General features: G+C 44.0%; 2 protein-coding genes and 1 long non-coding RNA gene across 3 annotated transcripts; 1 reads left to right on the top strand and 2 right to left on the bottom strand.

Annotated features, from left to right (window-relative positions):
- Nucleotides 1-551: 551 nt before the first annotated feature.
- On the bottom strand, nucleotides 552-3,450 carry LOC27206166. The gene is made up of 3 exons (XM_016167955.3): nucleotides 3,021-3,450; nucleotides 2,838-2,965; nucleotides 552-1,054 (listed from the first exon to the last, which is right to left on the bottom strand). Exon 1 carries the CDS (start codon nucleotides 3,352-3,354, stop codon nucleotides 3,136-3,138), a length of 219 nt encoding a protein of 72 aa, XP_016027267.1. The 5' UTR covers nucleotides 3,355-3,450; the 3' UTR covers nucleotides 552-1,054; nucleotides 2,838-2,965; nucleotides 3,021-3,135.
- LOC120284395 lies at nucleotides 1,087-1,632 on the top strand. The gene is made up of 2 exons (XR_005543609.2): nucleotides 1,087-1,393; nucleotides 1,460-1,632. It is a non-coding gene; the product is annotated as an uncharacterized LOC120284395 (long non-coding RNA).
- Nucleotides 3,451-8,046: 4,596 nt separating the features above from the next.
- Nucleotides 8,047-21,252, bottom strand: LOC6734224 (protein scabrous). Its single transcript, XM_016167954.2, has 4 exons — nucleotides 20,378-21,252; nucleotides 17,065-17,458; nucleotides 10,236-10,766; nucleotides 8,047-10,053 (listed from the first exon to the last, which is right to left on the bottom strand). The coding sequence occupies exons 1-4, from the start codon at nucleotides 20,908-20,910 to the stop codon at nucleotides 9,115-9,117; spliced, it is 2,397 nt and encodes a 798-aa protein (XP_016027266.1). The 5' UTR covers nucleotides 20,911-21,252; the 3' UTR covers nucleotides 8,047-9,114.
- Between the last annotated feature and the right edge of the window lie 3,994 nt (nucleotides 21,253-25,246).

Here is a 25,246-nt window from a genome sequence, read left to right as displayed (position 1 = left end):
ATTAAGATATTATTTGTGGGCTAGCTTAGCTCTATTCAACTAAGGCCGAGTGCAATTATTTGCAGAATATATAGTTGTGGGGCAGGGTGCTCCTCACATTCAAAATATTCAGTCAGCCAGCAGAGCCTTCGGGATATATTGTGCTATATAATTTATCTAAGCAGCACATTCCCGACCGAAAATTTAAAGCCACAAAGTGTCAGACTTGACTTGCTGCGGCTGCTGCTGGCAATAAATCTTAAAGTTCATTAAAAAGTTTATTTATATTTCACCTGCTGTGTGCGAGCGAAGGAAGTCTGGCAAGTGTCAAAGAAATAAAAGCTCGAATTGCCGACAAATCTTTGTTAAGCTTGACCTTGACTGATGGCCCCTCATAAGAAGTCGTTTTAAGAAAAGCCCCGAACGCACAGAAATAAATAACTTTTGTCTCGTTTAGTAGAAGTAATCAACTTCCTAAGCTGGTAATTTAAATAAAATGTGCCATAAATGTGCAATTTCAGCTTGTTTATTAAAATTAGAGTTTCAATTAAAATTGATATTTTATTTACAAATGCAGTCATTTTGTATGTGAAATAAAAATCGTTATACACTTTTATCAATGAATGCCATTCGCCACTTCGTTAATTAACACCAAAATAAATAGGGGCAGTGAATCATCGTAGGATTTTTTATATGCAACCCAAAATATGTGCATTCACTAGCTTCATTCAACTAAAAAGTGTTTCGCCATTGAAGAGTCAACCAGAACGCCATCAAAAGGAAGCGCTCCAATAAGTTTGAATAGCATCACAGATACACCCGTATCTACATGCACAAATGTATCTGCATGTGTTGCTGGAGATTGCGCGGCTTCGGCCTTGCTTTTGTAATTGTTAACAATAAAGGAGGCGGTCTAGTGGTGGGTGTGTTTCATCCGGCTTTAATTAAGATCCAGCTGCAAGAATCCATGTATGACAAGTATTGGACTGCACGTAAGTTGATAGTGATATAACCAAGCTTAGCATATCACAACTCAAACAGTAGAACAGACAAATGAATAACTTTACATATGAAACTGCAAAAAGATAAGCTGGTTTATACTGCAAGGAAATATACAGTCATGGTCAAAATTATTTTCACAAAGTGCATTTTTGTGCATGGGTCACAAACAGTTGCTTGTGCAGCAAGTGGGGGGAGGTGAAATGCAAAAAAACTTTTGCTTTTGCAAATTCAAACCTATGCAGAGTCAGATGAAAGAAGAATTGAAAAAATAAATGTTCCTATGCGCAAGGAAGAGGCAAATGAAGAGATCTTTATCAGTTGTCAGAAGTATTTGCACACGGTTTCGTCGCATCACAATTATTTTCACAACGCAATTTCTTCTTCAGTGATTGGTTTAGAGTGACAAGTGCCGGTTTGTTTGCTTAAATACATTTAAATTATTGAATAAAAATTAGATTTAATCATTTTCCTATTACAGTTATTAAATAAAATGCCCAAAACAAAAGAGTTAACAGTTGAGGCCCGGGCTGGTATTGTTGCTAGGTTTAAAGCCGGTACACCTGCGGCCAAAATAGCTGAAATATATCAAATTTCGCGTAGAACTGTCTACTACTTAATAAAAAAGTTTGATACAGTTGGCACATTAAAAAATAAAAAAAGATCAGGCCGAAAACCTGTGCTGGACCACAGGCAATGCAGGCAAATACTTGGAGTTGTGGCGAAGAATCCTAGTGCCAGTCCGGTAAAAATTGCCTTAGAATCAAAAAATACAATTGGCAAACAAGTTAGTAGTTCTACAATTCGTCGCAGGCTAAAAGAAGCTGATTTTAAGACATACGTTGTTCGCAAAACGATTGAGATCACACCAACCAACAAAACAAAACGTCTTCGATTTGCGTTGGAATATGTTAAGAAGCCTCTTGACTTTTGGTTTAATATTTTATGGACTGATGAGTCTGCATTTCAGTACCAGGGGTCATACAGCAAGCATTTTATGCATTTGAAAAATAATCAAAAGCATTTGGCAGCCCAGCCAACCAATAGATTTGGTGGGGGCACAGTCATGTTTTGGGGATGTCTTTCCTATTATGGATTCGGAGACTTGGTACCGATAGAAGGAACTTTAAATCAGAACGGATACCTTCTTATCTTAAACAACCATGCTTTTACGTCTGGAAATAGACTTTTTCCAACTACTGAATGGATTCTTCAGCAGGACAATGCTCCATGCCATAAGGGAAGGATACCAACAAAATTTTTAAACGACCTTAGTCTGGCGGTTCTTCCGTGGCCCCCCCAAAGCCCAGACCTTAATATCATTGAAAACGTTTGGGCTTTTATTAAAAACCAACGAACTATTGATAAAAATAGAAAACGAGAGGGAGCCATCATTGAAATAGCGGAGATTTGGTCCAAATTGACATTAGAATTTGCACAAACTTTGGTAAGGTCAATACCAAAAAGACTTCAAGCAGTTATTGATGCCAAAGGTGGTGTTACAAAATATTAGTATTGTATTTATATAAAATAAAGAAATTCTTATGTTGAAATTAGATGTTAAGCTGAAATTTACTAAATTAAGTTGAGTGAAAATACTTTTGAAGCGCAATAAACATGTGAAAATACTATTGACAACTTGCATGCATATTTTCTTTTGCTTTAAGCTTTGTACTATGAACCGTTATCTTTCGTATTTCTTTTCGACTACCTTCTGCATAGATCAAGCTAAGCGATAAGAACTATTTCAGGCAAATCGGACAACAACAAGAAGACATATAACAAAAAGAAGTTGAAGTTTGCAAATATTGTGCGTTGTGAAAATACTTTTGACCACCTCTGTATATAGTATTACAAACCCAATATTAATTATCTTTACCAATTCCGTGGAGTATATATAAAATGTAAGCTGCGATGATAAAAAGTAAAAAGATCAAACTGATGTTTCGACCAGAAAACATAACTGGCATACAAGTTTTAATTAAATCTAATTTGGGAAATAATTTTAAATAGTTTACTTTAATATCTGATGGCATACTTACTCTCGCTAAATGTAGAACAATCGCTTTCGCAGGCAAAGCTGCTCCAAATTAGTTAAAGTTCAATGGGTAATGAATTCCGCCATTTCCGTGGAAGTTTCTATATCGCCAGGAGCACTCAATCGCAACGGACGTCGTAGGAGGAGCACTCACCGAAGTCCGTCTTGAGGGTGAAGTACATGCCCACACCGATGCCGACGACCATGATGAGAACTCCCAGCCAGTAGACCAGGCGCCAGAAGGGCCATGACGATGGTGGCTTCTTCTGGGGGCGCTCGTGTCTCACCTCCTCGTCGACTTCAACTCTTTGTGGTTGGCGGCGCAGCTTGTTTCCCATGTTTCCCTGGGCCTTTAACTTTCCTGTACGAATTTGCTTCCCTTGGGCGATAATTGATTGGATTTTCCCTGGCAACTCGACAGCAAACCGAATGATAACATTTTATTGAAATTACTTGAGCATCTCGTAGGCTGAGATTCATCTCCGATGGCGAAAACTTCTGGCTAATTATTTAAGTTAATTGGCCTTTGTCCGCAAAAGGCCTGGCCAAGCAATGATGATGATGATGATGGGGTGGTTAGCATCGGCCTGAAATATTTGCTCGGAGGCCACAAAATGTCTCGCAAATTTGTTCAAATTACTTGGAACACAAAACAAGAGTCGTCCGCCACTCCTTGGGATCCCTGCCGGCCCGAGTCCATGCATAAATTTGAGAGCAGGAGGTCCTGGCTGGAATACAAAAGGACTTTGTTTGCGGTCGAGAGATGAAAAGTCATTTCTCTCCATTATTTGCCAACTAATTGGTTGTAGGACTTGTGCATTTATGTTGCTCAAATGTTTGCCCAAAGAATTCTGGAATTTGGTGAGGTGTCAAGTGGGTCTACCATCACCAACGACCTTTTGCCGTATCAATTAAATGGCCAAATGGTCAAATGGTCAAATGGCCAAATTGAGCAAATGAAGGATGCAACTTAATAATGGCATTCTGTATATGCGCATATGTATGTACATACAATGCCACTTAAGCATGCCGTAGATCTCATTCTTGCCATGATTTAAGTGCGTTTCGACCGGCTTTTCCAGTTTTCCCCCATGGCTGTATCCTTTGGAGTGCTGCCGATGCCATTACTGCTTCAATTTCAGTTTCTGTTTGATGTTAATGAAAGTTTCCGTCGTGCAAATAAAGCCAAAAGCATGGAAATCAGTAAAACAAATTGCAATCTGCTTTTTATCGCACGTCGCTGCATGACTGCTGGCAGCCGGCATTTTCCTTGCTCCCTCATCGATTGCCTGGCTTTTCCCTCGACTTTTCCCTTTCCCTTTGCTGCTGGCCCGCCCGGCTATTGACTTGCTCATTATGGCCCTGATGATGACTGCTCTCTTGCCACAGCTACCGTTCGTTCGTGTACAGTATCTGTGTGCTTTGGTTCCGTTCCGTTTCGTTTTCAATTTTCCTGCAAAGAAAAAGGCATAGATCTCCTCATTCCGCACCCGCATTGGGTGGGGGTCGGCAATCAGGGCGGCATAAATTGTTAATATATCTTAACGGATATTCAATTTCCGTCAACCAAGAAATGCATTAAATTGGTAACAAAGCTAAGCCGCTTCAACCGAACGATGGCAAAATTGTTAAGCTCCAGCGGGGTATTATTAAAAATTCAAAGTCGTTAGAGAATGGCAAAACTTTGTGCAGTCCGGGCCAGGACATAATAATAATATAGAGCCGGAGTGGAAGGACTGAAAAATAAAGAATGGCCAGGACAATGGGGAGACAACAGGCAAACTATGAACTGGGAAACTGGGAAACTGCAAGACTGCGAAGCTGAGATGCCGAGAAGCTCAACTATGCCCAACTTGGCTGTCCGACTGTTTATTTTCACTAGACTTCCTCTTTCCCTGGGCTTCGGCCTTATTACGCTCGGCGGCCCATCATCTGCATGGCCTTGGGGTGGGTGGCGATAAGTGGGCGGTGCAGCTGGCAGGACGAGCAGGCAAGTTGTCAACTAAGTTTGCAACAATAATCGCCAACTTCACAGGACCTGGAGTGACAGAGCTGAGGCAGCAGCAGCAGCGGCAGCTTTCAGATAAAAACCAGAAAACAATAAGACTCTAGGCCGACTTTTATTCAGTCTTGCAAAGTTCTCCACCTCTGGCACTGCAGCGTTTACCCTCGAAAAAGCAAAGGTCCTCAAAAGGAGCAAACAGCAGCAAATAGGCTGTGCTGGCAAGGATCTCTTCAGACTTTCGAGACGTGGCACAAAGGAAAGATTGCTTTTGCGTTTTGTTTGCTCCCCGACTGGAGATTAAGAAGGATTCAAAGGGTGTGAGAAAATGCGACCAGGTTAGTGTGTGCCTGTGGCATACATAGTGATTCTTTGAAACAAATATTTAAATAAATCATACATTGCCATTTTAATCTAATTTAAATGTCGCTTTTAATTGAGAAATACTATAAACGGCTTAAAATAAGTTGTGTGGTGACACTGATTTGCAACTTTATGCAATTTTCACCTTTGGGCCAAAATCCGATTGACAATTATTGGTATTATCAGGCACTTAATAGTTGCATTTTAATTTGAAACACTGCCAATGACGTTTAAACAAATGGCCATTTAAGAATTAAAAGCCAAATAATTATAAGCTAAAGTGAAATTGCAGATGCTATATAAACTTTTTAAATTAAATAAATCAGTTGTTAATTTTAAAATACCCACAGCATAGGTTCGCTGTGGAGTCGCTTCCCAGCATAATCCCATTTAATTAAATAAATCTGTTAGCCAACTTTTTGCTCCACCGAACTATTGAATTAGCCGCCTCGCCGGGAGGCGTTTGAAAGCGTCTATCCAAATTCTGGCATTGTCACGCTGGTGTCCTCAAAAAAGAGCAAACGAGCTGGCAGGATAGTGTGCGTGGCATATGTAAATTTCCAGCTAATTAAAATTAGCATATATTTCCCCCAATCCCCACTCCACACATAAGTATATATGCGTATGAGGGGGTGGTGGGGCACATTATCTGGCTGTGCCGCAAGAAGACGTGGAAAACTACGCGCTCAGAGCTGATTAAAAGCGAAAGCTAACAAGCGTTTGCTCTTTGCCCCCGCGGCCCTGCGGGTCCTGCCCCCCGCCCTCCGAAAACTGCACCCACTTTGCCAGGGGCACCCTTCTTTCTGTGTCATTTTGGGCTCCGCATTAGGGTCGTAAAAATTTATTGTAACTTTTTTTCAGTCTGAGGCAACGGGCTTAAGGCATTATGCCTTTTAATTAAACCGTTGAGATGTGTGTCAGCCATATAATAAAATGGAATGGAGTAAAATTTTGCATACATATGCCCCATATATGTGTAGATGTGTATAATCGTTTAAATTATTGTTGTTCTCCCAGAGTTTTGAGCTGGTTTTGGTCGATTACAAGGCTTCGTATTAATTATGATAATTATGTGTAAGCGCTGGCTGGCATTTTAATTGCGCATACGCCATGTTGCACATTCCATAAAAATGCATCCGAAAGGAAAACGAAAAGAGGAGCAGATCTGAAAAAAAGGAGATCCATATAATTTCATAATAAAAATCTTATAAATTAAACAATTTAAAATTACAAAAATTCCCTAGAGCAGCCCGCATCAATTCGTAGCTGAGTTCACTTGGCTTGTTTTTGCGAGGATGCATTGTCCTCGTTCAAGTCCTTTGTTAATTGCCGGAAATGCAAATGGGTGGCAAGTTGAGAGAGAATGGAGCTCTGTCGACCATAAATGATTTCCATTTTAAATGCGTGCGAACCGCTGCTCCATTTGGCCATTTATTTACATTGGAGGTGAGCCAGCTTCCTTTTTGGGTCCCCACTGTGCACGCAATTTTCATTTCTTTGGCCATCGTTTGTTCCTTTTTTTTTTTCTTTTCTCGGCTGGGACAACAATTCGCTTTGGCTTCACACCAAATTTGATTTCATTCGCAAGACGCTCTCAGGTTAAATGGTGCAGAAAGTCCTGGTTGACTTCTCGACTGGCTGACCGACCCCAAGTAGGATCTCGAAATGAATTTAAAAGCCACTTTTGTGCACGCTAAAAAAATTATGCACAGGTTATACAAATAGAGTAGCCTGTTGAGTTGATTTTTGGCAGTATTAGCAAAGTGAAACTTTTATTTATACGCATCTTCGAATCGAAATGAAAAATCAAATCAATCGGATCGTCGTATAAATTTCATCTTTTTTCTGTGTAAGCAATCGAATGGCCAAATCCCGTCCGTTGTATCTCAATAAATAAATGTCACGAGTTCTACATTCCAATGCGCCCTCCATTCGCTGTCAATTTGTATGCTCTCTGGCGCATTTGCATAACAAAATTGCCATGCATTTCTCATTCCTTTCCGATTTTGTGCATTTTTTAACTCGTTTTTTTTTTTTTTTGTTGAGTCGGCACTTTGAACTTTCGAACGCAGACCAAGTAGCCGAAAGAGTCAGTTATCCATTTGCAGCTCAGCAAGTTTTGACTGCAGAATGTCAACAAAATAAATGCATAAATAAGGGGATCATCGTGTCAGGGAAGGCGGGGGTCAGCCCCTCCCACCGCCCACGAAGAGGTCTCAATATAACGAGATGATGAAAAATGTTTGAGTTTTGCATTATTAAAGTTCCTCGCTGGCAGTTGGCAACTTTTCACGTGCTGATAAATGGCCCCCAGCACTGGTAGTTGGTGGAAAAGAAACGAAATAGAACGATAACTATTCCATCTGCACTCCGGGTGCGAACATCTTTCAATTGAAATACATCTCCATTCGCCTCCGGCTACCCATACATATATACATACATATATGTATATATACATATCTATATGTACTATAGGTGGCTACATATGTGTTCGTGTGAATGCAAGTGGAATAACGAGTGCATATTTTCTGGGGCTGCCAGGGTGAAATCATGCCATTTAAAATCCACCCGATTTAGTTTGGCTTGGCACTTATAATTAATTAAACATGGATTACTTGTGCAGCCCCCCCGAAAGTCCATTAAAAGATTGCCTTATCCCTTCGGGTTTTTCGTTTCACATCAATCCATTTATTGTAAAATACGCCGGTCTAAGGGCCAAGCTTTCTGGTTTTCCTTTTCTTTTTTAGTTGGCTTAAACTTACTGGACATAAAATTAATGTATACATAATATATATAGTTCATAACTTACTGGCTAAATGCATTTCTTTTTTTTAGCTCTCATGGTTTTTGCCCTTCGCTCACTTCATTTGTTCGTTTATTTAATTTTTGGTATATGCAAAACTGCAGAAAATAGTTTTCAGTTTCTTGTGTTTCGTAAAAACTTGCATATGATCTGTTTCTCTATTTCTGACTTGATCTCTTTGGCATGCGACTCCATGGGTTGGGTGTTAGGGAAATCGGTTTGGTTTTGGACTGAAGCAGATATTTAGTAAGCGGGAAAACGGATGCGTATACCCTATTATATTGTACAACAATTACAAGTACATTTACCAACACTAAACTAATAAATGTATACTGCATATGACTGATATGGTGACTTAGGCTAGAAAGTTCTCTTCTCCGCGAGTCCGTTTGTATATTTATTATTTGTCTGAGATGAGCCTAATCGAGATTAGGCCTCTTACATGTTACAACTAGTTAAGTTTTCGTTTTAGTTTTGGGGGCAGGACGATTATATCTAGACATTAACTCTGCATTCTCTTAAATGATATGCTCTCTCTCTCTAACCACCTTTCTGTCTCTTTTGCTCCCGCTTCTGTTTATGCTACCGCGGAACTTAAGCCTCTATGAGATCTTGTTGAAAGACCAAAGAATTGAATATTTATACGGTTGAAACGAGGCTGGCAGCTGCCAACTAAATTACGCATACGCCTAGTGTAAGCTCCATTTGAAAGATTAATGCTACAACTTATGTGCTGAGTATTTACAATGGGGGAGTAAAGGAGGGCGGCCTTCGATATTCGATTTTCCGTTTATTTTTTACACTTATCTACCGATCTTTTAGATCCACCTCCCACAGACAAACAGTGGACTCCCAACTATAGTAGGCATGGCTCTGGTGGTTCACTGTAGCGGTATTCATCCCCTCGGTTTAACGGCGGGATCAGCTCACTTACGCCTGCCCGGCGGCCACGAACTGGACCACACTGTTGTTGGTTTTCGGCGTCGTTACCGTCGCCGGCGCTGCTGTTGCTGTTGTTGTTGTTGCACCGCTCGACGGCGCAGCATCAGCAGCCGAACCGGAAACGGAAACAAAGGCGCCACTGGCACTGGCATTCGCCTGGCACTCGACGGCGGGCAGGCGCTTGACCAGCATCCGGCTTGACTTGACCGCTATCCATTCGTTGCGAGCGGCATCGAACCAAGTCAGGCCCAGATTGTATCGCCCATTGAGATTGGCGTGCTGGCAATGAGAGAACCACCAGCCACCCTCATAGTTAGCAGCACAGTGCGTCTGCGAGATGTCCCGATCGTCATCGATGGCCGAGAACTGCATGCCCTGTTGGTAGTTCAGTGCATCCGACGCATTGCCAGAGTACTCGGCAATGTGCAGCCGATAGCCGTCGGCTCGCGAGGATATGTAGAATCGCTTGTACTCGGCCACCCAAACGTTGTCGTAGATGTCCTGCATTTGCACCTGCAGCCGACTGCAGTTGTCCAGGGTCAGGTGATGCAGCTGCTCGTTGCCAATCCAGAACTCACCGCCAGGCGCCCCAAATCCTTGGGCATAATCCGCCCACGAGCGGTTGAAGTCGGCACTGCCATCGAACCGCCTTTGCACCGTCGTCCATCCATCGGCGGTGCAGTGCGTCATCAGCGGATGCCGTTGGCCGGCGGGCGCAATCAGATGCAGTCCGTCTGTTTGGGTGTGCACCTCGCTGCAGTCGTGCGGCAGTTTGTTAATGATGGCCTCGTACTGGGTCTCCACGTTCTCAAGCTCGCTGACCAGGGTTTCGGCCAGGACGGAGTCAATGGGGGAATCATCCTGCGGCGTCTGCGGCTGGAGATTCTGATGATGTGGTCGCTTGTGGGGCTTGTTCAGGTGGGTGAGCTGTGTGCGGGACGGGAAATAATTGAAAATCTCAGTTAGCCAGGGGCCAGCATTAAAGAACTTAAAAGTAAAATAGCGAACAAAAGTTTTGAAGATTTAATAAAGAGTTACTATATGGAATTCAATTTTATTAAAGGAATTTAGTGTATGATAGATGCATTGCAAATGTGGCCATAACTCACCTTATTCTTCATCTCATCATTGACCAGAGACTGCAATCGATCCACATTGGTTCTCAGCTGATCCACATTGGCGGACAGCTTCCGCATGCCTTCGCGCTCCTCCTGCAGGACACTCACACTCACAGCCATGGCTTGCAAGGATCGTGCCGCATTGGTGCCCTCCTCCCTGATCAGACTCTGCTCCGAGGTGATCTGGGCATTGGCGAACTCGAGCTTGGAGATCTCGTGCCGCAGCTCCGGAATGCTCTTATCCATCTTGGTCTGCAGGCCCTCCACATCTTCGAGCAGCTCCAGCATCGAGGTATGCAGCTTATCCAGCGAAGCGATCTGGCTGCTCAGGTTAAAGTTGGCATTGGCAATTCTATGCTGCTCCACCTCGATGCTGCGAACCCGCTCGTCGATGTGGTGGAAGCGCAATCCGTTCACCTGGCGGCGCAGGTTCCGCTGGGCCAGTTGCAGCTGGTGGATCTGCTCGCTCTGGAAACGGCAATGGCGACGCTTGTGATCAGCAGTGGATTCAAGTCCAGTTTGCTGAAAGGAAAATAAGGAAACATTAGAAAGATATTACATAACTTATGCATTCCAAACAATAATGATCACTTTGTTGTAAAATATGTTAAGTAACCTTCATAAGTTAAAAGTTCATTCAAAGCAAAAATTGCAAGTCAAGACACTAAGAATGATGCCTTGGCGCAAACTGACCCAGTGCCACCCACATTTCATTACATTCTTCAGTATGGGGAAGAGCCATGATAAGGATGACTCGTGGGGAGAGCTGTTAAGCTGGCTGAGATTCTATTGTCGCTGCGCTGGCTGGGATTATGTGCCGGGAATTGAATGCTAAATCCATTTATTATAAATGCATTTCATAACCAGGCGGCAGGCAGAGCGTGCCACAATAATGTCAGCTGCAGCTACGCAGCCAGCTCAAGCTGCAGCTTTTGCCCAAAAGCGTGTAAATCCCCGGAGCTGCTGCTGCTGCTGGTGCCGCGTGGCGTGGGTGGATTTGCATCCACATCCGCATATCAGCATGCCCAACCCCAACCCCAATCTCAGCCCCAAACCCCATCCGTATCCACATGCCCACCGTGCATCTCCTAGCTCTCGGTGGTAAAAGCTGCATAAATTTCCACAAACATACAATATGCATAGAAATAATTTTGCTGAGTGACAGCAGCGAGCAGCTGTAAACCAAGGTAATGCCATTTGGGTCACATTCAGCCGGCGCCGTGAATGAGTGCGCCCCCAACGCCACAGGATCTATTCTACATATCTGCCGCCCCAGGGCATCCTTTTCATTTATGTTCGTGGCCATCAGTCATAGAAATGTCCTGGGTAATTGACTAATAAAGGATGCTGCTGGCGGGGACAAAGGGCGGCAGAAAGTGTCCTGCTAATGAATTCAATGAGTGAGTGCGCAAAGAAACCATGTTGTATACGAGTATACTGCAAAAAGGGGCCATCAACATAAAACATAAAATAAAAGCAATTATGCCGTTTCCTTGCAACCCCTTTTCAATGGTAGATTTTACTTTTCTTCTCCATTCTAATCCCAATTAGTCAACCTTGAAATGCTGTACATTTTCCAATTAAATAAATGCATAAAAAATATGCTAAGCGAAAAGAAAAATCGTAAGTCGATTTCAAAGATTTGGTTATTTTTGGAAATCCCTAAATCGACTCACAATTTGACTTACTGCCAAAGACTCGATAGCAAATTATATTTTCCGAAATTTTTGACCATTTCCCGCAACGAATTCAATTATTGCTTGCCAGAAGAAAAAAAAAGCGAACAAAAGACCACCGAAAATATGGAAAACATTCATGAATATTTATGCCAAAGTTGCGTTTGTGCCTCATCGGCATCGAACACTTTGGGCCGCTGTGAAAATGTTTTCATTGGTGGCGCAGCCACTGCTTTTTCCGCTTTTCCCGCTTTTCCTTCGCTCCGTTGTTTGCTTTGCCTTCACGCACGTTTCGTCGGGGTGCAGTGGGTGGTGGTTGGGCGGTTGAGTGGGTGGCGCTGCTTCAGCCTTGGCGTTGTTTTATGCGAAAGGTCACGAACGCGGCTAATACGACACGTTCGCGTTTTATATGAACTCTGGCCGAGACGGGGAAGTGGCCATCAAAACGGAGCAATCCTCAATATATATTCGGGCAAACGTGTTTGCTATAGCGGTGTATACATATATATTTCTAAGGCGGAAAGGTGCCAGCACTGGCATATAAATTTCGCCCATCAACGGTATAATTAAATGTGATTTATGTAGCTCAAATTTCGCCGCCACAGAGACAAGTGAATTTTTTTGTTTTGTGTGCACTGGCCAATGGCCGCGTTAATTGAAATCGAAATTGAAGCATAAATATTTCAAGTGTTTTTCGTGCAAAGTCATAAACAAAAGGATCAGAAGGGGAACAGGAACAGGAGCAGTCGAAGCGCCAGGAAAAGGGAACTAATTAATTTCTGGGCTGGCCCGGCTGCTTCATGGATTAAAAGTGAACATTTTACATGTTGTACTTAAGTGAAAGCTAACAAGGATTTGCTATTAGCGCGACAGCAATTCCACGAGGGATGGGTATGGGAAAATGGAAAATGGGAACGGCTTTTGGGGTTGCAGCATGGCGCATGGAGCATGGAGCATGGGAAAAAGAGTAAAAATCTGTTCCTGTTCAGTTTCTGGGCTTCTGCACGGCGCATTGTCGTAAAAATTTAATAGGACTTCTGTGCGATGCTTGAAAAAGTTGAGCTCAGTGGCAGATAGCTAGGAGGAAAAGTGGGCTGGCTGCGTCGACGTTGGGCGCCACAAAATGCCATTAAGTTAATGCGCATTTGGGGGCCAAAAAACGCTCGTTGCCGGTACCTCAAAGTCAACGTCAACGTGATCCTCTGGATGAAATGTGGCAGAGGCGTGTGCATAATTTGAAACTACAATGTAGACCACAAATATGCTTCGAAACCGTATTTAATTTCCAAGAAAATGTGGAAATATAAGCAAAGGACAATTGTTTCAATACAGACAACTTGACTCCTGCGAAGTGTATATTTTACCGATACAAAAGGGTAGAAACCAGCTCGACAACAATCAAACAAATTGCCAGTGGAGGAGAGATGGTCGTACGTAACATGAAACAAAGGCAAAACAAATATCAACATAAATAAGGTAAAAATGGCAGGCACTGCGAGGAGTTTTGGTAGTTGGGGGTACGAAAACAGACATACAAAGATATCCGAAACCGGATTCTCCGTGTCAGTTTGCCTTGGGGCTGCTGCCATAGCTCCTGCTCCTCCAGCTCCTGCAGCTCCTCCTCGATTCCTTCGTTTTCTGGCGCTCTGCCGTTGTGTGCCTGGCATTTGTTTGCCTTGCTAATTTAACAGCCAGTCCCTCATATGTACAATACACTACGCCCCCATTCCGGAATCCCCCGCCCAAGATATAGTAGCATCAATAACCAATGATAAACATTTGTGTTTTTCCCTCTTTCGGCTCGAATATCTGGCCCAACTGTTGCAAGTGACAGCTTTCATCAAAGCGATTTGTTACACAGAATGGTCGGTTCAGCACATATGTATTGTTTATTTATATATACATATAAGTATTCGGTTTTATATCAGGAGGGCATCAATCTGCCGACTGTTTGCAATTAGAGTTGGCAAATTATATTTGGCTTTTCCCCTGTCACCGGCAGATGTTTTTGGGTTCAAGTGTTATCACATCTGAGCAGGGAAATAAATAAATACATAAAGCAAAGTTTGGCTATGCCCATTAAATCAAGCTTAATTCGGCTAATTTATCAAGGTGCATTAAATTAGTGTTTATTTGCGTGAATTATTATGGCTATTTGACAAAATACAAATCTGAAATTTAGATGCTTCAGCTTTAAAAGCTTCAGAAAGCTTAACCAAAAATTGTTATTTAATTCTTAGAGAAGGTCTAGCATCTCCATGGTAACTTTTACCTACTTGTGTAGCTTTTTATTTATTTTTTTTTACTTTTAACATTTCCGCTAGCAATTTTTGCGAATCCTCTGTCTCTGGTTTTCGCTTAATCCCCCAAGGTTTTTTCTTTTTTTTTTTTTGGTTTTTGCATAACTTTACTGCTTTGGCTTTGTACATTTTTCCGGGCTAATCAAATAAAGGAAAGTTGATTAAATTCAACCATCCACTCACACACACACACAAAGGAAATTATTGTCTATTTTTTGGTATTAATTTTTCGTGGCGCCCACCTGTGCAGTTTTATTGTTTGTATTTGTATTTATTTTGCTGCTGGTTATCCTTGAGATGTTTCACTTTTTTCCAGCTGCCCTTTCTATTTTCGGCTCCCTGGCCTTTGTTATCTGCTTTTTGCTCTTTGTTCTAATTTAACCTAATTTCTGCTTTGCTGCGCTTCTATAATAACAATTTTCAAAAATTGCTTTTGGTTTTTGTGATGAGAAAGTCCAGGAACTGGTTTTGTTGGTCAAAAAGCAACCCCCACCACGATTTTTTATTTTTGTTTTGGTGGGAAAGAAACCAGCGAGACAGAGTGAAAAAAGTAATGAAAAGGATCAAATTGTGCCGAAGTGCCGCAAAGGGGGGAAGGGGGATACGAGGCAGGTGGCAGGGGAACTGATTATCGGAGCACTCGAGAGCATCTGCCGCAGCTCCAGCTACCTTCTACCCTGTACCATCGCCATCCACCACTCGACAGCTCCAACTCCTGCTGTCGGCTGCCAAAACTTGGCAAGTCAAGAGACAAAGGCCGGTCCTCCAGCGCGTTCTGTCCATCAAGTCAAGCCATCGAGTCAACCTAAGCCAGTTCCCAAAAGCAGCTGGCCAGTGAATAGCAATCCCTCCATCCATACTGTCCCGAAAACCGCCTCTCCTTTGACTCAGGGCGATTAAAAGGTGATTTCCTGCTTTTTGTTTTGCAATTTTCAGCAATTTCGCTTTATATTTTGGCAACGGCCTGCCCATTAATGATATATATATATATAAACATACACCCAGGCTGCTGGGATGCGAGGATATATGGATAACAGCATGTGATGCGTGTGCGCCGAAGTCCGGCGAAAGCCGCTTAAGCTGCTCGGCTGAGCACTTAATCCCCTCCTTGTACTTAAGGCGTCTCAAGGGTATATTGGACCTGCGTAAAGTGGAGGTTGACCATGGTCAATTGATCTCGGGGGAATCGGGTTGAATTACCAAAGCTTCATGGTCATCTGGGTTAATTGAAACTATACCTAATCGTCTATATCTATATCGTATTTAACTATTGTACTTAAAATGCTTAAGTCGGATTAAACATTATGTTTCGCGACTTTATTTATGCTTTAAAAATACCACGTTAGCTTTGAAAGTCGGCTGAATGAAAACCAAAAGCCGAAGTCGAAACGATTTATTTTTCCCTTTGAATTCCCACATATACTTCTTAAATTTCTATTTTGCCCTTTGAGACTCGCAAGTAATTGCGTCAGCTCGTCGAAATTTTCTCGGCTTTGTGGGAGAATGGAGCACATATACAATTTCCAGCCAAGCCAGCGAATTCGCTGGCAAGAAGTGTACACATTCTGCTTCTAAGCAAGCAAATTTCGCTTAAGCCAAACTTCAAAGTGGAGCGAAACGACTGAATAACGCTGGAGGAACGGCAAAACCAGCCAACAACCAGCCAGCAAGCAGATCAAAACAGGTGGCTGCCAAACCAGTTTAAAGGGGGGTAGGACCAACATGGGGGATGAGGGGCATCAGGGCCCCACTGACATATTTCGTTGATGGTCGAACGACGTTACCGCATTCTCATATTGGAGCGGTCTGACGCATAATCCTTTTAATGAAGCAACCTGGAGCTGGTTACCTGGCTGCCCTTCCATCGCCATGGCTCCCCACCCTTGCCAGCTGCCTTTGTTTTCGCTCCATTGTTGAGGTTGCTGCTGCTGTTGCTGCTGCAAGCCCTTTATTGACATTAATTATAATTAAGGAGCCGGTAGGGTGTCGAGTCCTTACATCCTTGCACATAGGATGTGGGAGCATACGAGTCGGAGTCGGTACAAGTCCAAGTCCGAGTTCGAGTCCTTCATATGCAGATCCGATTTCGAGAACTCCACATCATTCACTGTAAGCCCGACATGAGAGCCCCAGTAAGTATGCTGGGATTTTGACGAAAGGATGCCACTGATCATGGCTCCATCATTTGCAGCAATCTCTTTATGAGTCGCCCGGAGGCCCAGGAGGACATTAAGGCATTGAACGTGAGGCCTAAGTGGCTGCCAGGGACGGTCGAGTCTGACATTAAATATTAAATACGACAACGTCCTGCGGTGCGTATGAGTAATTTGGCCAACATGTGTGTGTGTGTGTGGCGGGCCGTTAAAACGGCGGGCTAAAAGGCGGATTGCGATTTTGGACCCACTCGTTAGCACATCGTGCCGCCCCACGCTCACCACCCACCACCCACCTCCTACCTCCTATCTGCCACAACCTTTAGCGCTCTTCACCTGGCGTATAAAGTAAGGCATAAAACGGCCAGATAATGGCCCGCCACGTTGGTGGCCGCTTTATGGGACGCACTTAAAGGAGAAACAAAACAAACCAGCGGCTTTCTTTCGGGGGTCATAAAAGGATACACTGGGAGAAACAGAATTGTATATACTATTCATACTATACTATACTATACTATACTATACAATCAACGATGAATTGAAAATGTTCTTTTTAATATTCTAGTCTAAGACTCTTCTGTACGCAGCTTTTAAATTGTATTCATATCATTTAGTATTTTTCCCAGTGCACGACTGTTTCACCTCGGCCGTCGCGTGCTTATCTGATGATTAGCATAAAGCGGGTACTCACCTCCTGGTTGGCTTCCTGGCTACCGCTCTCCTCCTCCACACTGGCGGATGTGCCGTCCTTGCGAGTCCTCTGCTGCAGCTTGACAAGGGCGTGCTGGAAGTCCTGCTCCTGCTGGAGCATCTCCTCGCGCAGTTCCTGGACATAGACCTCCGTCTGCTGCTGGCGCTCGCGCTGAGCCGCCAGATCCAACTTAAGCTGCTGATAGTCACTGCGAATGGTGGCCAGATCCTCGAAGGTGGAGCTGCGCTGCTGGACATCCCGGGCCACGTTGCTGGCCGTCCTTTGCAGATCCACCAGCTGCTTGCGAATCTCGGAGATCGTCTGCTGCAGCCACTCGACGGTCAAGCGCTCCTTGTTGCCACTCTGCGAGGAGCGCAGCGCGGCCAGCTCGTCCCTGAAAAGGGGAAAGAATTTAATAAGTCTCTAATTAGCAGGGGACAGGTAATGCTTTAATTGCTACACTCTGGCCAGGAAATCTAATTTAAATGGACATTTTCAGGCTGTCGGCTAACTTAATTGCCAATGCGGCTGGCGTGCGGTCCACTAATGGGATTTCGACCTGCACTCAATCATGCTCCAGCCCCACCTCGATACCGCTAAATTTCCATCGAGCGTTTAATTTAAGCTCTGCGAGATTATTTCACCAGCATCGAACATTGTCGACAAACGGAAATCACAGAAATCATGCGGACAGTGGACAGAAATTCACAAATGGCGATGGCAAACTTTGCCGGAAAACATACAAAATAAAAAATCAAGTGCGACCAGACCGCAAACAACAAGTGCTGGGGTGAAAACGTTGTTTAAATGCTCAGAATGAAAATGAAAATGAAAATGTTGTAGCACTTGTGGCAGTTGCCAGCTACCAAAAAATAAGAGCGCAATGAGACCAAGACCGAACGAAACGCATTTTTGTGGCATTTCAGACAATTAAAGTAGTCAGTTGGAAGGAAGCGGAAACGGAAGCACAGCCGCAAGAAGCTGAACAAATTCGGAGCGTAGGTAAAAAGTTTTGTTTTTCGAAAGGCAGCAGCGGCAGCAGCAGAAGAAGAAGAAGAAGCAGAGCAGCTGGCGCTGTTCTTTTATTTTTCACTGTCAAAAGAGCACAGCTACATGAAATTTTCATAAAGAAAAAACCCAACCGGCAACAAGACAAAAATAAAGTGGTCCAAAGAAAAGTTGTGTTCCCCATCCCCGTGACTGTGGGATGTACATATACATACATCACATTCGGTTAGGTTTTTATTCATGCCAGCCAGCGTATACGTAATATTTCAAATTGTTGCATTGTGCGTGGGCGTTTTTTGTTAATTTTATGGCTTGCAAAAGTTTTTGTGGCCCCATCCAGACAGACTATGAAAAGTTATGGATTTGTTTGGCTCTCCGTTTTCCGTACAATTACTTAAATATTTAATTAAAACAGTTCGGGGTTCTTGCAAAGTTGGGGCATCAAAAGCCGTAACTGACCCAGGCACTGCCGGAAGCCCAAAGTCCACATGTACATGTATAGCCAAATATTTGCTATGTCAAATAGAATAAAAATGTGTTTCCTAGCACGGAGCTGAAAAACTTGCATTACTAGCCCTAAAAAAAATAACAGTTTCTAGCCCTGCCCATTGGCAACTTTTGTAGTAATGCCAAACCAACCGAATTTCCCTTTTCGCCTGGCAATTTTTCGCTTGGCTGCCGTACCAGCTTTTTCCGACCAAAAAAAACTGACTGTCATTCAACGGAAAATTGAAAATGCTGTCAATGACAAGCGAGCAAATTGAAAACGCAACATGAACACTGCAAATGCCGAACTTCATCGGACCTGATTTGATGACGTCTGATGGTGTTCGCATCTGGATTTTCTGATTTTTTCCAGTTTAATTACCAAATTGGACGCAGCGGTGTAACTTTTGGAAGCGAATCTTGTTATCAAATCAACAGAGTGGACCTGCCCAACACGCTATTCAGCTCAATCAGATAATGATGTTGTCCGACTGAGCGGACTGCGGCTAAAGCTGATCCAGGTGGGCGGTGGGCGGAAAGTGGGCGGTAAGTGTGTGGTAAGTGAATGTCGGTCGAAGGTACGTACTGTGGTCGGTTTTGTGTGGGCGGCGGAGATAGTGGATCACATAAACCACAACTGACATGACGTTTGACTGGCGTTTGCCTTGGGAGTTGGGAGCTCCAGCCCCAGCTCCAGCTCCATCTCCATGGACAAGTCCCTTCTGCAAGGCACACTCCTCATATGTATATGGAGTGTATAAACACGAGCGTGTGCTGAATTATTTACGGTGTCACTGACAAAGTTTACGATGTCCACGACAGCAACAACAACGGGCTAACCTTGGCTATTTGTTCAGTAAATTAAGAGTGTGCCATTTTTACGTATTTTTTTTACGCTGCCACACAGAAGATGGTATACCGGATAGATGGTAGTGGGTAGTCCGGTAGTGGCGCTGGCGAAACTGATATATGTGTGCGTTCAGCTCGATGAGACAATCATTATTAGTCAGCCCATGACATTGACAACAAAACAAATCACGAATGCTACGCAAACTTGGGCTGGGCCACTGGCTCGTGTCTTTGCTCTGATTAGATGTCTTATCCTGCCGCTTCCTGCGTTTCCCCATCACATATTTGTCTGAATTAGTGGAGCACAATCATGTGCCGCATAGGAATTCTCTTCTTCATTGCACTGGCCACGAATGAAAAAGTTGAAGGAGTCGCAAAATGGAGGGAAAAACTGAAGTTTTCGCTGTCACAACAGTCGTAAATAATTGCAAGCCTTGTCCAGGGAAGATGGGAAAAACAGTGATATAACAAGAGAGAACGCCGGATAGGAGTGTGTCGACTATCATATACCTATTAGTCAAGGCAAGGGATTGCGTAGAAAATGAACATATGCCGTGAATATAAATGCTTTAAAGGGGCGGAAATGAATCTATCTATTTACTCTACTTTTAACTAGCTTAAAGGTGTGATATAGCCAAAATGAAATGAATCCGCAGTTACCTTAAAACATGCGTACAAATTTATATGTCCAACTTAATTTAAATAGATTAACACTAAAACTAGACTCTCAAATAAGAAAGCTATATTTTTCACCCCGTTTACAAACTGTTGCCCGCTTTAGAGGGCCATCAATTTGTTGGCCAAAGTTGGGCGACAAGTTCTACGTGACTGCGGGAAAGTTAGCGCCAAGTTTCTAGGCCCACAAATTGCCAGCGAGACATTGACCAATGGAGCGGGTCTTTGTCGGCGCGTCGCAAATTAAAAATTCAAATTCGATTTAGAGCAGGTGGGCTAAGCCTGGCCAGCTTACCTGAGTTGGTTCAGTTCGCTGCGCATGTCGGCGTCCACGCTGTTCGCATTCGTGGTGAGCCGCAGGGATTTGCGCAGATTGTGCTCCAGCATCTCGTAATCCTCGCGGCGCCGCAGCATCAGGGCGTTGAGCTGCTTGGTCAGCAGGCGCACCTGATCGGCCATTTTTTTGCTCTCCATTGTCCTGCCATCCTGCCGTTCAATGGAGCTGATGTCCTCGCTATCCTCGTCATCATCGACGAAGCGGAGCAGCTCCACGCTGGATTCTGGCGCTTCCGCTTCCTGTTTTGAGTGCACAACGGGCTTCTCCGAGGTCACCACCTTGGCATCGCGCAACATGTTGTTCACGTCGCTAAGGACTACCCCACCACTGGCCGCTCCACTCACGGATGCCACGGAAATCTGGAGCACCACCACGGCCAGGAGTATTGGCCACAAAACGTTTGAACCTGCTGCCATTGTTGCAGGGCAATTTAAATGGTCGCGCGAAACTTTCTTTTTTTGGAGGTCCGGGAATGTTTGCCAATCTTTCATTCACACCGCACAAAAAAGGGACTCGAGTTAGATGGGCAATTTATGCAAATAACTGGCACGCATGCCGACAAACACAAACGATTCTCCTCGACTTTCCGGCGCCGTGACAGTCAAACACCTTATAAAAAGGCGCTGGCAAACAATGCTACAATTATTCCAGGCGTTGCCTCGGGCTTAATCCTTGTGGTTTGGCTTAGCTGTGCTTTTCACTTTTGGTCCACGGAAAGTTCTCTCGCAGCACTGGGTGAAGTATATCACTGAGTTCACAAGAGCACCTTCCAAGGGAAGGATGTTTTCAACGCGGCGTTCTTCGAAGGACTGAAGCGGCGCGTCTTCGGCACTTCCTTTTATTCGCTGCCATGCCGAATGCTCGGCTTCGTTCGGCACGCTTCGGCCAACACGAGAGAGCAGACGAGTACGAAGTTGCGGTAAAGGCAAAGGTACATTTGGCGGGGGAGTTGCCGGGAAAGAGTGCCAAAGAGAGCAGCCACCTGCCCGAAGCATGCAACAAGCAGGGAAGAGAGCCGCAAAGAGAACGCATCTAGTTAAGAGAAAATCAATGAATAAACTCGATGTTAGATGCCCGAAAAATGTCCTTTGAAACGATTGCTATTAACAAAGATCATGTCTTTAAGGCAGGCAGTTCCCATTCGGAGTTTCAGATAGGGAACGAGAGCAACGCAAAATGGCGGTCTAGTTACCCGGTGCCTCTTTTTTGCACTCATCCTGCTGCCCCGACACATGGCGCGGTTGCGGTGAGACTACAACGAAAACAAACTGCAACGAAAACGGCAGATGTTTCGGCCCCATAGGCAGACAGACGGCGAAGTGCGAAAACATGCTGATGTGCTAGATATACTGCAAGACGAACGAAAACCAGACGGAGCTAAATGTCCCGGAGTACGGATAGTTGCAAGGAGGAAGGACAGCTCATAGGAGCACAAAAGAAACTACTCCCTATTGTCTTTGGAATTCCTCGTAGTTACCTGGGGTAACAAGATTTCCTGGTTCCAAACAATAAGGATGTTCGAGGCAAATACCTTGATAGGAAATCAGATACTAATGGCTTAACTATCGGCTGCATCATCCAGGCCGAAATCCCTTTAGATCTGCCGCTTTTCGAGACATTTGTTTTTAGTGCACAGTTGGTGGGAGAGAATCTCTATGTATCTATCTCTATATAAATCACCCACCCACGCGATTCGCTGATAAAAGCCGGAAAAGGTTTTAAAGTGCAAAGTTGGAATGCGGCTGCAAAAGTCACAGGTCGTAAGCCCACTAACTGCATTGCTGCAACATGGCTCCAAAAAAAGGTGGGGGAAAGGGGGGATTCATCGCAAGTGGGGCAAATGTGTGCAAAAAATATGCCAAAAATGCCGCCTTACGCACCGAAAAAAGCGCTGTAAGCTATGCATTTTACTATTTTTGTTCCATCCATAAATATACAAGGGGTGAGGCAGGTTCCGGGGTCAGCTGAATGGAATGTGCGCTTGGCTGAGCAAAGGGAGGGGGGAAATGTGTGGAAAAAACAGGGGGCAGGAGTAACGACTGCAAGGGGGTGCAACAGTCTGCCATTGTTGGCACTTGCCGAGGCTGTGTTGCAATTTGCCATATTTTCATACCCTTGCAAGGAGTTTTGCAATGGAAAACATGCATTTGGTGAACTAGAATAATATATGTGTCTGGAAATAAGAGTTATTATAATCTATAGTTAAAGGATACTGCTGGAGTAAGTGGTCATCTACAACAGAAAGTAATAGCTCAATCCAGCAATAAGTTCATAGATTAAGCTATTTTATACATTGAAGAATCTTGTTCTAACTAGTTATAAGTATGCTATAAAGCATTCTATAATATATCGTCATGTCTGCTTACATCAGTTCTTAAATAATTTAATATTTAAATATAGCAATTAAAGCATGTTCTGCAATTATCACTAAGGGCATATAGTTGTTATCCAAGTGTATTCCCATCTTCGGGTCTCCCAATCGCGCACTTCCTATTATTTCGATGTCGTTTTCGGTTTTACTTTTTAATGTAGTGCTGGCAGCGAACGTTGGCAGAGAAGGCAGAGAACAAGCCGGAGCTGCTGGCCAGCCCCTTTGTGGTGGCCATCATCAATGGATGTGGCTGCATAATCAAGCGGTGGCCACATGCACATCCATGCCACACATGCATGGGACATACAACTTGCCCTTGCCATCCGGCCGAACTGTTTGCATATTTTGAGTGGACGCAGTTTAGTTTTTAATTTGATGCCTTTGTTTGTTGTCATTCTGTTCTAGCTTGTTGCACACGGCAAGTGCAGTGGGATGGGGCATTGCACCTGGGAGTGGTGGCTGCAGCCATTTGCATGGCACTCCGGCACTAACCCAACCCCCCACCAAGTCGACCCCTTTGCCCTCGTGTCCATGCCACCACCCCACTGAGCATTTGTTTCATTGTCGCCCGTTATGTTGTTGGCTTTTATGCAGGGAAATGTGGCTGGAAATGGCAGCGAATGGCTCACGTTATGGTCAGCATATTAAGGTAATGGCCTGGAAAGTCTGTCGGTGCTCTCCAGTTCACTCCCTGAATTGGTATTAAATGTGAGCGTGGCACGACTCGAATGGAGTTCAAATTTCATTCCACTCATATTCGATGGGGATTTCAACGGGTGCTTCCCATTGAAGGCACTTTTGAGGTCTCGTCCAGGTGCTAAAAGCAGGTACTCTATGCGATTTGATGGGCGACTAGCATTGTTCCTTCCAATTGCACTTATACTAAAAACAAATCACTTTATGTAATAACCAACTGGGTTGTAACACCTCGCTGCAGAATAAAATATAAGGTTGGCACTACTGCACATAAATCATTAATGGAAAAATAGTTATTGTTATAGTATTGCCTACTATACAATATAAAACTTATATAAATTTTAAATATTTTTGTTATTTTATATGTTATTTTTATTGGATAATCTCCATACAGATCCAAAAAGTAAGTCGTACAGGAATTCGAAAAATTCGTCTCTAGTAATTCAACTCACTTTAAAACATATATAGTTTAACGAGTATCTGAAATTGGATTCAACAATCAATGCCGGAATGCGGGAGCAGGTGTCTCTTATCTGCCCATTGACCAGTTCGTGGCCTTTCTGGCCAGGCAGATGATGAGGGCTCATCAAGTTGGCTTAAGGCATTGTTGATTCTGCCCAGTGTGCATACGAGATGAGTGCCTGAGCCGAGGACAGGTTCCGCTTATGCGGCATGCAACCAAGGAGCACGCAACGACGCACGCGATACATTTCCAGCCCAGGCGACAGTTTTGTGCCTTCGAATGTATCTGGCCAAAAAAAACAACGATCGACAAGAACGCTGCGCAGGCGCAGCTCCAAACTGAACACTAATCATCTGAATGACAACGGCTGCAACAGCTGAGGTAAGTTGGCCGGCCGGCCAGTCAGTCAGGAAGCACCGAAAGAAGACTTCCAAACCGGCTGCAGCCGCTAACGGCAGGTGCAAAAAATTTACCACTCGAACGAAAATTTCCTACCTGATTTAATCTGCCGCTGTTGCTGCTGCTGTTGCTGCCGCTGTTGTTCCCTTTTTCCCTTTTTACTGTTGCAGCGGCTGGTGTTGCTGGTGTTGCTGCTGTGCCAAGGCTTCGCTACGTGTTGTTTCATCAACTTTGGGACTTGTAGCCACTGGCGTGGTGTGGCATGTTGCCTGCATGCTCCGCTGATCACACACACACTCTGGCACAGCGACAGGCACACACACTCGCAGATACTTTTGCTATCACTCAAGGCTGTTGCTGCACGGCTGCCTCCGTTTTAGCCATCCACTTCGGTGGCTTTTTCTTGGCAACACCAACGCACTAGCGCACCAACGCACCAGCGCTGTTTGTTGTCTCCTTGTCACTGCATTCGCACGCTCTTCGCGGAGAGAGTGAATGGAGAGGAGGGAGAAAGAGGCGGCGAGGATGCAGGGGAAAGCACACATTGACAGACCATAAAAACAATCCCTAGAAGCCATCAACCGAATGAGGGCTAATGCTGCCATTGACCACCATAAGGCAATCAAAAAGCAGTTGCACTGGGTTGGAATGTGAATGGACCATTAGATACCCTAAATTGGTCTTATGTTATACTTTATGTATAACATATAAAACCTATATAGCCAACAATTCCTTACCGTATTTATTCAAGATATCCTAAAAATAAATATATTGCGTTAGGTTGGTGAAGTTCAAATTCATTCAAATTGAAATAAAAGTGATTCTGTGTTGCTTTCATAGCCCAAAAATAGTTTAAAACAATATTCTGCACCCCCAACCCTTTAAAACCCTGAGTATT

Source organism: Drosophila simulans, chromosome 2R (assembly GCF_016746395.2).
Source record: "Drosophila simulans strain w501 chromosome 2R, Prin_Dsim_3.1, whole genome shotgun sequence".
NCBI lineage: Eukaryota > Metazoa > Arthropoda > Insecta > Diptera > Drosophilidae > Drosophila > Drosophila simulans.
This window is presented reverse-complemented; position numbering and strand designations above follow the sequence as displayed.